General features: G+C 35.1%; 1 protein-coding gene across 2 annotated transcripts in view; it reads right to left on the bottom strand.

Moving 5' to 3' along the window:
• Positions 1-12,253, bottom strand: part of DOCK7 (dedicator of cytokinesis 7) — a 217,066-nt gene that overhangs the window by 43,018 nt on the left and 161,795 nt on the right. For both annotated transcript variants that reach the window (XM_029950088.1, XM_029950089.1), the window contains 2 exons: positions 3,645-3,827; positions 3,372-3,534 (listed from right to left, as the gene is read on the bottom strand). In XM_029950088.1, coding sequence (XP_029805948.1) covers positions 3,372-3,534; positions 3,645-3,827 — 346 coding nt within the window. The remainder of the gene's footprint in view (positions 1-3,371; positions 3,535-3,644; positions 3,828-12,253) is intronic.

Raw genomic sequence — 12,253 nt, 5'->3', positions numbered from 1 at the left:
TCTACTCCAACTCTCCAACACTTTCTTTCCTCTTAATTGGCTTTAGTTCTCACCACAGCACTTATGATCACTTAAGAAAGGAGATTATGCCTATTTTTGTCCACCCTCTTATGTTTAGGGTTGACAAGGTGTCTGGCAATACTGAAGTTCAATAAGCTATTGCTTAATATAGAAACAAAGTAAGGATTCCTAAAGGAATTACTTCCTCTGGTCCACAGAAGGCAGATAGGAGAAAAGATGGGGCTTTCTCCCAAGGCTTCTGGGATGGAGAGCAGACAGAATGCTGACGGCTTCTGGAAGGGGGCCACAGCGACAGAATTGGTTTATACAATCCAGCAGAAGTGAAGAAGGTATTGAGAACTGTGGAGAGATTTACACTTAAATGAAGGAAATAGCCATGATATCAGACTATCAACTAGAAAACTAATGTTTCTTTTTGAAAAATCTGAGACTTGAAATTGGTTGGGAGAATAGAAAGAAAAAGGAAAGTACAAATTTAGAGTCCAAATAGAAATTTTAAAAATAATGAGACAGGGTACCTGCGTGGCTCAGTCACTTAAGTATGCAACTCTCAATTGCGGCTTAGGTCATGATTCCAGGGTCGTGGAATTGAGCCCCACTTGGGCTCTGAGCTGACAGCATGAAGCTTGCTTGGAATTCTCTCCTCCCCTCTCCTCTCCACCCCTCACCACACTTGTGTGTGTGTGCTCCTGCTCTCTCAAAATCAATAAGCTTTAAAAAAAAAAATAATGAGAGGGGCGCCTGGGTGGCTCAGTCAGTTAAGCCTCCGACTTCGACTCAGGTCAGATCTCACGTTTGTGGGTTTGAGCCCTGCATCGTGCTCTGTGCTGACAGCTAGCTCAGAGCCTGGAGACTGCTTCCGGTTCTGTGTCTCCTTCTCTCTCTGCCCCTCCCTCTCTCATGCTCTGTCTCTCTCTGTATCAAAAATAAATAAAACATTAAAAATTAAAAAAAATAAAATTAAAAAATTTTAAAAAATGAGAAGCAAATTTGTCATACCATAATCGACATGTCTGGATATGTCTTCTGCTCTCTCTTCCTTCTCTTTCCTTCTCTCCCTATCTCTTTTTTTAATTATAAAATCTCTATATTTAAAAAATTTTGTAAAAGAAAACAAAAAAAAAGATATGCCTATATTTACCCAGTTAACAAAATAAATATCTTGGATCTATTTACATTTTTATCATTAACTTTCTTCCCCTCTATGAAATTGTCCCTCATCTCTTGAGTAACAATGTCTATCATTAGGTGACATAACTTGGATGTCCAAATGTAAATAAGAATTGTAAAGGTCTTATTTTTCTAAGAACTTCAATTTTTAAAAAATTAAGATACAACTGACATATGACATTATATTAGTTTCAGGTGTACAATATGATTCAATATATGTATACAGTTATGAAATAATCACCACTATAAATGTAGTTAACATCCATCCACATATAACAACCACACATTATAATTTTCTTATGGTGAGAACTCAAAACCTACGCTGTTAGTAACTCTGAAACATACAATACTGCATACACTGTAGTCACCATGCTATACGTTCATCCCCAGTACTTAAATATTTTATAACTCGACGTTTGTACCTCTTGAAACCTCCATCCACTCTGCCCTCCCCGGCCCCCCCAATCTAGAGCAACCACCTACAGAAGTATCTAGGAGTTTAACATTTACTTTAGATTCTAAATAGAGAATTTAAATTCTTACATTCAAATAAAGATAGCTGTCCTAAGGCCACAGGTTTAAAAACAACGTACTACTAACAGTTCCACTCTTTCCAATAAGAGGCTTTAGAAAGAGGTGCGGTAGAATATACCTAACACTACACTCCCAAGTCGAAAGAGCCTGGTTCTGTCAGTTAGTTTATGATCGTAGGCACGTTATGTACCTCTGGTGAGTTTTATTTTCTTTAACTTAAAGGTTGAGGATAATCTTTGGTAATAATTAGGTTTTGGTAATAATTAAATGACCTAAATAAAAGTTCATTTCATACTTTTTTTTTAAACCTTTATTCATTTTTGAGGGACAGAGAGAGACAGAGTGTGACTGGTGAAGGGGGAGTGAGTGGGAGGCATAAAATCCAAAGAAGGCTCAAAGCTCTGAGCTGTCAGCACAGAGCCCAAGACAGGGCTTGAACCCACAAACTGTGAGACTCTGACCTAGCTGAAGTCCTAAGCTTAACCAACTGAGCCACCCAGGGGCCCTCGTTTTCATTCTTTTTTAGAAGGTTGTTGTACATAATAAGTCTGTAAGTTCAAAGTAGGTTGCATACAACTAAAGTGAAACAAAAAAACAACAGTGCTCTTAATTCCAAAAGCAAAGATTCTGTATTATTATAAATTCCAATCATAAGTAGCATATAAAAGATATTTAAGTTAACTTGAACAAGTGATCACTATGTTTACGGCCTATCAGAAAATATTAAAAATATTCATGTAAATGAGCATTCCTATCTTAAGTCAAAGATACACTGAACTATTAGCATATATCATGTACACAGATGACTAGGCTATGTGCCTGACCCTAAGGAGCTCTCATTATTTGTCACTTTAGAATTTACACCATTATTTGTCACTTTCGAATTCACGAAATGTTTAAACACACATGGTCACCTCAAAGATGGTTAAGATCAGTTAGTTACACTACCTTCTAAATTCTCCTAACAGTCACAAGTGGACGAGGGAAAGGAAAGTGAGGAGATGGACTGACTTGGCCAGGGTTATATGGTTAATGGATAGCAGGATCTGGGATTAGAAACAGGCCTCAAAGGCTATTAAATGGTTTCCTCTCCCTGATATTGGAGTCTGAAGGACAATATCTCTTTCCCTGAACTACACGCTATTTTAATTCATTGTACAAACTAAGAAATTTTTAAGAGTAAAAAGTGATACTACATAGGGCTGTGTCATAGGGAGTATAAAGGAAATCTCCATATGTTGGCTCAATTTTGCTATGAACCTAAAATTGTTTGTTTTTTTTACTTTTTTTTAATACAGTTTATTGTCACGTTGGTTTCCATATAACACCCAGTGCTCTTCCCCACAAGTGCCCGCCTCCATCACCATCACTAAAACTGCTTTTAAAAAGTCTATTTTAAAAGATAAAAAAACATGTTATTCATAATCACATAAGGACAGCAGGAATAAACTGAGACCGTCCCGAACAAACCTCGAAGTAAGTTCACCCTACTCAGGACTCTAATTTGAATTCCTACAGATAAATGGTTATTCAAGTTAATTCAGAGTTTCATTTAAAACACTTTTTTTAAAAAGTGTAGAATCACCGAAGATTTGTAACAATGATCATTGTAATAAATATTTCAAAGAAACTGAAAAAATTCTCACCAGAAGGAGAAGATATTGTGTGCGCACCAAGCTGCCCCCGGCTCCGGCGCACCATTTCTTGCCTAGCACCTATGCTCCCAAGAATAGCTTCTTCAAGCTTTGCTCTCATGTCTTTCGATTTCTTGAAGGTCAAACTATTCATTCTTTCAAATACTTTCTTTCCCTAAAATTTAAATATTAGAAAAAAAGAGGCATTGAGGAAATTTCCTTCTTCCTTTTCCACATTGTGTGTTCTTTCTTGTTCTTCTCTGCAATGGCATAGTGATCACTTACTTTGTACTCAAAGCAAGACACGCAGAGATAAAGCAAATCTAAGAGCCGGTTTAGCTGTAGGACTGAGAGATCTGTGAACCACTTTTGTAGAACCGTCTCATCTGCATTCTTGAGAACCCAAAGTAGACAGATCAAAATGCTCCGACTTGATTCTGCTGAAAAGGTAGTGTGTTGCCTACCACTCTGAAAATAAAGAACAGTAGAATGAAGTAGACTGATCAATGGCCGTTTCTTTTTTGGGGTTGTCAGCTGCTTTCTTCTAACTGCAATAAAACAAAAATTGCTTAACAAATCAAATATTTACAAAGAACCATTTGGTTCAGTCAATACTTGAATAAGTCATATAGAACCTTAAACCTAAGGTCCTAAAATTTAATAAACTTTTCCTAGCATTGAAAGATTGTTTTAATTTATGGTAGGGTTTCTAGTAGACAATAAACAGTAAAAGAAATAAGGGGAAAAAAATAACAGATCCACTATTAAAACTAAGATATTTATTTTCATTATGTCTAATATGGCCCCCCAAAAAAACCCAAGAGAATGACTCCATAAAAGCGGTATAAGAATAGAATATTAATAACAAAATGTTTATCAGGTTTAGAGAACCATGGTTTTCTCTCAAGGGCCACTGACAAAAGGGAAGAGTCTTAGACCATACATAAATAAAAAGCACTTTCACATAAGGTGAAGGTGCTATTTTCAGTCTTCAATCTGCATTAATAATATAGCATGTAAAATACAAATGAAAAACTAAGAATAAAAACCTGTCTCAATACCATTTATTCCATATTTACTCTGTTCTAATCATCATGCCAAGCTCTTTCTGTACATTACTTCATTTAGTCCTCCAACAGTATTACCAAGCAGGCTGTATCATCTCAGTTTTACAGACAAGAATATAAGATAATAGTTAACAGTGATGATGATGACAAAATAGAACATTTGAGATGTGCTGGACACTGTGATAATCATTTCTTCTTACTTGACTCTCACAACGACTTCTGAGATGGCATTAATCATTATTATTTCTAGTTTAAAGATAAGGAAATGAAAAGCTAGTGATTAAGCTAAGATTTTAGGCCGGGTTAACCAGACTCCAAAACTTATACTCTTCACCATTATACTACATTCTAATATTTGGTTAAGTAAATATACCAAAAAGAAAGCATTGGAAGGGATGTTGAGAAGACAAAGGAAAGTTTAACATACTTAACTGTTGAAGTCATGATCTTAACTACTACTCTACTCTCTCCTCCATCCTGAATGATAAAAATGACAGCAGTTGACTCTTCTATGATGCTTACTCTGTGCTAGGCACTGTACTGAACACTTTATTCATATTAACTTATTTATCCCTCACACCCATCCAAAGAAATAAATATTACTCACCCTATCTTACAGTCAAAGAAAACCAAGACACCAAGAGTATTCTGTACAAGTATTTGCAGTAAGTAGCAGATCTGAGATTCAAATGCAAAAAGTGTGCCTCCAGAGAGAAATCAAGCACTTATCTATGTTCACTATGCTTGCACATATAAGTGAATTCACCTATATAAACTCACTTAACCAAATGATACAATAACCAAATTAAGAACTCAATGGATTGATTTAATATAATATTAGGTACAGTTCAGGAGAGAATTAGTGAACTGGAAAATAGATCAAAAGCAACAACTCAGTATGAAGAGCAGGTTAACAACATGATGGACTATATAGAAGAAAAGAAGAGACACAGAGGATGCAATAGAGGACTAACATAAGTTTAACTGGAATACAAAAGAGGAGAGACAGAATGAAGAAGATAATAGTCAAGAATTTATAGAACTGAAGGTGCTAAACTACAAATTTAAGAAATCCAAAAAACCCAAGCAGAACAAACATAAAGAAATTCTAAACTAGATGCAACAGAATGAAACCACAGAAGACCAATTCTAAGGAGAACATCACAAAAGGCGGGGGGCAGGGAGAGGAAAAGAAAGATTATCTTTAAAGAAACAACAGTTCAACATATTGGTTTGTTTTTAAGAGAGAGAACATGAGAAGGGAAAGGGCAAGGGCAGAAGGAGAGAAAATGTTGGTTTGTGTTTTCTTTTTTTAGTTTATTATTATTATTATTACTATTATTATTATTATTATTATTATTTGAGAGAGAGAAAGAGAACTCAAGAGTGAGCTGTGAAGCAGCAGAGAGAGGGAGAGAGAATCCCAAGCAGGCTCCGTGCTATCAGCATACAGCCCGACATAGGGCTTGATCTCATAAAATGTGAGACGATAACCTGAGCTGAAATCAAGAGTCAGATGCTTAACCAACTGACACACCAAAGCTCCCCAAGACAGCTAAAGCAGTAATGGAGGGGTGTTTGGGTGGTGTAGTCAGTTAAGTGACTGACTCTTGCTTTAGGCTTAGGTCATGATTTCATCATTCTTGAGTCTGAGCCCCATATCCAGCTCCCAGGAGTCTGCTTGGGCTTCTCTCTCTCTCTGCCCTTCCCCCACTTACATTCTCTCTCTCTCTCTCTCTCTCTCTCTCTCTCAAAATAAACTTTAAAAAGAAAAAAAAAATAGCAGTAATGGAAATGAAAAGACAGTGGAGACAATGCCCTTAGCATGCTGAAAAGAAACAGGATACTCAGATGCTATTTCAAAAAAAAACCCCGAAAATAAAAATCTTAAGAATCAAAGCCAAATAAAGACATTTTTCAAAGAAACACAGAAAGTTCATCACCATAGCACATAAAATTCTAATGGATACATTTCACAAAGAAGAGTATTTCTTATGAAACTTCACAAATTTGGGAAAAGAGCAAATACAGTGGTGAACACATAGGCAAATCTAAATAATAATTTATATCGCCAATAGCCATAAAAGTAATAATAATGTCTAATGAGGTTTAATGATATATACTATTAAAATGCATAAAAATAGCATTTAGGTAGGCAGAAAGGTAAAAAAAATAATCAACCTGTCCTAAGATCCTTCTATTAACCAATGTGAAAGTAAGGGTAATGATTCAATGAGACTGGAATTAAAAAAATTTTTTTTAATGTTTTATTTATTTTTGAGAGAGACAGACAGTGTGAATAGCGGAGGGTCAGAGAGAAAGGGAGACACAGAATCGGAAGACAGGCTCCAGGCTCTGAGCAGTCAGCACAGAGCCCGACTTGTGGGCTCAAACCCAGAAACCGAACTGTGAGATCATGACCTGAGTCGAAGTTGGACACTTAACCGACTGAGCCACCCAGGCACCCCTGGAATTTAATTTAAGGAAGCATACAGTGATTTGTAATACAATCAAAAGAAGAAATGGAATGTATAACTTTGAAGCCAAAAGAAAAGAAAAAGCAGAAGAAAAAATGGAAGGAAAAAAATAATCTAAAATAAAACAATAAATGAGACAAAAAGACAAAGTGGGATAATATGAAGTAAAATTAAAGAAAGTACCTTAAATTTAGTTGTATCAAATTAAGTGGATTTTATTTTATTTAAAATAATTTTTAATGTTTTATTTATTTTTGAGAGAGAGCGAGAGAGAGAACGTTTGAGAAGGGGAGGGCTAGAGAGAGGGAGCCAGGCTCCGAGCGGTCAGCACAGAGCCCAATGTGGGGCTCGAATTCATGAACTACGAGGTCATGACCTGAGCCAAAGTTGGATGCTTAACCAACTGAGCCACCTGGGTGCCCTTAAATTAAGTGGATTTTAAAAATTCTAGTGAAAGACAAAAATGATCAGACTACACTTAAAAAATGTAAGACAAAAATCTAACACATGCTAATTATAAAAGACACATCTAAAACGTAATTTTCAAATAATTAAAACATAAGAAAAAATGTTGAAAGCAGAAGAATGTATAGGATATATATCTTTACTAATACAAAATAGACTTGAAGGCAAAAAAGAAAGTCTTACAATTCATGTTGATAAAAGGTGCAATCTACCAAAAACTGTAACAATTAAAATTAGGTATTTCATAATAAGGCTACAACGGAAACTAAACCTGAGGAAGTGACAAGTTTAAAACCATGATTTTAGTGTGGTATTAGAATAAGCAGACAAGAATTCAGTAAAAAAAACAAAGGTTTAAACAAGGGTATCACATTTGAAATAATGGGTGCAATGGACAAATACAGAACACTGAAATACACTGAACAATATGCACTTTCAAATACACACGCTATTTGCAAAAACTGACTATATACAAGGCCATAAAACCAGCTGCCACAAATCTAACAAAGTGAAATGACACAACGTTCTCTCATCATGAAATCAGGTCAAATCAGAAACAAAGGAGTATAAGAAATTTTCCTATGACTAGATATTTTAAAACAAAAACTCACAGCCTGGAAGCCTAAAAAAAAAATATAATGAACTTCAGATACATTTTGAACTGAATAATAAAAATGCTACATATAAAATGTGGCAAGTAACTAAAACAATAATTAAAGGAAAATATAGAGGCTTAAAGTATGTACCAAAGAAGAAAGGATGAAAATGAGTGAGTTAACATCCACCAAGAAGTCAGAGAAAGAACACTATATACCCAAAGAAAGTAGAAGACACTAGATAATGAAGATAAACATTCCAAAGAACCCAAATTGGTTCTTTATAAAGACTAAAGATATGTACAAATTTACTGAGACTGATTTAGGACAAAAGGTACAAAAAACCAGACACAGAAATGAAACCATTTATATTTACTGTACATGGTACAGGCATTAAAAAGATTATAGAAGATATTTGAACTTTGTATGCCAGCAAACTTTAATAAACTTCTACTAGAGTACAACTTACAAAAACCAGTGTAAAAAGATATAGAAAACTTTAACATTCTTATAGTCATTAAAGAAATTAAATCAGTAATTTTTAAACTTTCAAAAAAGAAAACTCCAAGTACAGATGGCTTCACCCACAAGTTCCCCAAATACTTCAGGAAGAAATAACTCCAAGTTTAAACAAGTTTCTACAGAGAACAGCATGAAAGGGCAAATTCCCTGGCTCATTTAAATCGGCTAACCTAAGCCTGATTCCGAAACTTCTAAAGAACACTATGAGAAAAACATTACAAGCAATTTTACAAACATAAATACACGTATCTTAAATTATAGCACATAAAATCCAATCATGAAAAAAACCTGGGTTTAATTCAGGAATTGGAGGTTGGTTTAATACTAGAAAATCAATTGAAAGGAGTCCAGGTAAAAGATTAAAAAGCAAAATAACGTGTGTCTGGCTACCTCAGTGGGTTAACTGTCCAACTTCAGTTCAAGTCATAATCTCATGGTTCGTGGGTTCGAGACCTCCTGCGTTGGACTCTGTGCTGACAGCTCAGAGCCTGGAACCTCCTTCAGATTCTGTGTCTCCCTATTTCTCTGCCCCTCACCTGCTTGTGCTCGGTCTCCATTAAAAAAAGAGAGCAAAATAACCTGAGTGTTTCAATGGATGGAAAGAAAGCATGATTAAAACTCAACTATTTGTAATTAAAAACCAAAACTCTTAGCAAACTAGGCACAGAAGTTCCATAATGTAACAGAGAATAACTAAAAACAAAAAACAAAAATCCCAAAACAAAAAATCCCCAAATAACCTACAGCACATACGTTTAAGAGTGAAATGTTTCAAGTTTTCTCTTTATTATTTTTTTAAATTACTTATTTATTTAGCATACAGTGCAACAATGATTTCAGGAGTAGATTCCTTAATGCTCCTTGCCCATTTAGCCGATCCACACACACACAACCCCTCCAGCAACCCTCAGTTTGTTCTCTATATTTAAGAGTCTTTTATGCTTTGTCCCCCTTGCTGTTTTTATATTTTTGCTTCTCTGGCCTTATGTGCATCTGTTTTATATCTTAAAGTCCTTATATGAGTGAAGTCATATGATAGTTTGTCTTTCTCTAATTTCGCTTAGCATAATACTCTCTCTAGTTCCACCCATGTACTTGCAAATGGCAAGATTTCAACTTTTTGATTGTGAAATAATACTCCATTGTGTATACATATATCACATCTTTATCCATTCATCCAGTGATGAACATTTGGTCTCTTTCCATACTTTTGCTATTGTTGATACCAAGTTTCCTCTTTAAGGATGCTGTTACCACTTGTATTCAACAACTGTACTGGAGTTTGTAGCCAGTAAAATAAATTATGAGAAAAACTTGAAAGACACAAACTGCCATTATTCATTGATGACTGGACTATGTAAGTTGACAAAAAGTCTGCTTACATATGTTATTATTGTAGCAATTCTGCTTAAAATAAACATCATTGAATAAAATCAATTCTACTTCCATATGAAATTAGTCAACAGTTGGAAAAAAGAATTTTTGAAAAATATGACATTTATAAGATTATATATAATTACGTGTATTATATAATTTTATAATATTATAAAAGTAAAAAAATCAAGGACCAAAAAACACATCTACAAAAGATGTATTAGCACTCTTTGGTGAAAACTATAGAAACTTATATATTTATAGACATTAAAGAAGGCCTTAATAATAGAGAGACCTTGGGGCACCTTGGTGGCTCAGTCAGTTAAGCAGCTGACTTCAGCTCGGGTCATGATCTCGCAGTTCGTGGGTTGAGCCCCGGATCACGCTCTGTGCTGACAGCTTAGAGCCTGGAGCCTCCTTTGGATTCTGTGTCTCCCACTCTCTCTGACCTCCCCTGCTCACACTCTATGTCTATCTCTCTCAAAAATAAATAAATGTTTAAAAAAATTAAAAATAATAATAGGGAGAGCTTTCATGTTCAAGGATAAAGAGATTCATTAGTGTGAAGTATCAATTTTCCTCAAAATTGACCCACTGATTCATTACAATCTTACATACCCACAGATTTCACTGGTTTTTGTTTACTTTAGTGAAAGAAACATGAGCTAATTCTAAAATGTATGTAAAAATGCATAGGGCCGAGACTTAGTCAATAATTTTTTTATATGCATAAGGATTTTTTTTCTTTTTTCAAGCTTTTATTTAAATTCTAGTTAGCTAACATACAGTATAATATTAGTTTCAGGTATAGAATTTAGTCATCCATCACTTATGTATGACACCCAGTGGTCATCACAATAGTGCCTTGCAAGAGGATTTTTTCTATCTGATAAACCATACACACACAGTACTCCAGAGGAGTAAGGAAAATGATCTTTAATAAATGGTGTTGAGATAATTTGGTATAATATAAATGAATGAAACTGGCTCCCTAAATTCTACTGCTCATAAAAAATTGCAGGTAGAGTTTAGGATTAAATATAAAAAAACAAAAAAGCATTTAAAAAATAACATAAGGAGGGGTGTCTGGGTGACTTCGTCGGTTTAAGTGTCCGACTCTTGATTTTGGCTCAGATCATGATCTCATGGTTCGTGAGTTTGAGCCTGCACTGGGCTCTGCGCTGACAGCACAGAGCCTGCTTGGGAGCCTCTCTCTCTTTCTCTGTCTGCCTCCCTTCACTCACTCTCAGTCCCTCAAAAAAAAAAAAAAAAGTCATCAGCCAAAAAAAATGGGTAAGATCTTCATAATCTTGAATTAGGGAAAAATTTTAAAGATACAAAAAACACTAGCTGTATAGGAAAAGACTAACAAACTTAAGTATTTTAAAAAAAGAAACTCTAATCACCAAATTCATCATTAAGTGTGTGATAAAAGCAAGCCAAAAAAGAAATATTTAAGCCACTTCTAATTGACAATGGGCTTGATCAAGAACATATAAAACTCATACAAATCATAAACAATGGCAGACAACCAAATGGCAACTGGGCAAAAACTCTAGACACCTCAAAAGAGAAAATTCAAATAATCAACATATATATGACGAAGTACATATCTCATAAGATGTCAGGGAAACAAAAGCTAAACTGAGGTACAACTATAAATTACAGATTGACAAAATTTCTAGTCTAAAAAGTCTAAATGCTGATGAACACATGAAGGAATGGGAACTTTCATACTATAGGGAAGATATAAATTGAGACAAACTCTTTGGAAAATACTCAGTATACTGGTAATAAAAATACATGCAGATTCTATAACCCAGCAAATTCTACTCCTAGGAAATACCCTAAATAAAAAGGGTATACATACAGGACACATATAAAGGAATCTATAAGATTACTATTTGAAGTAACCAAAGATACATTCATGCATCCAAGATTAGAATGGGTTTAACAAAAAGGGGGGGGAGGGAGGATAAGTTGTTTTATATATAGTCAATATATACATGTCATACATATACTCTGAATGTCATACAGTGTCAGGGGCTGCCAAGTTTTCTGTCTGCCTCAGGCAAGGATTATCACTCTCCGGAGAGTGAACCAGTAAACAAGATTTGCATCTAGAGGCTGGAGACTGCCATTTCCTGGTAAAAATAACTTTGGCGTCTGTCATGCTGGGCCAGACGTGAAATGGCCAAGGTACACAAAAGATCAAAACCATATTTTGGATTATTCAGTGCTAACTCCCCCCTTCCCAGCATTGCTGAGGCAAATCTGGGCGTTTCTTTTGATATTCATTTGACTCTGTTTACCTGGTAACTGACCTTGGTCAGCTGCTTTGTTTTCCTGCCTTGAAACCTTTATAAGAGACAGTTTTCTGAATAAAGCTCTCT

Source organism: Suricata suricatta, chromosome 8 (assembly GCF_006229205.1).
Source record: "Suricata suricatta isolate VVHF042 chromosome 8, meerkat_22Aug2017_6uvM2_HiC, whole genome shotgun sequence".
NCBI classification, from domain to species: domain Eukaryota; kingdom Metazoa; phylum Chordata; class Mammalia; order Carnivora; family Herpestidae; genus Suricata; species Suricata suricatta.
The sequence above is the reverse complement of the archived record's forward strand: the minus strand, read 5'-3'. Positions and strand labels throughout refer to the sequence as shown.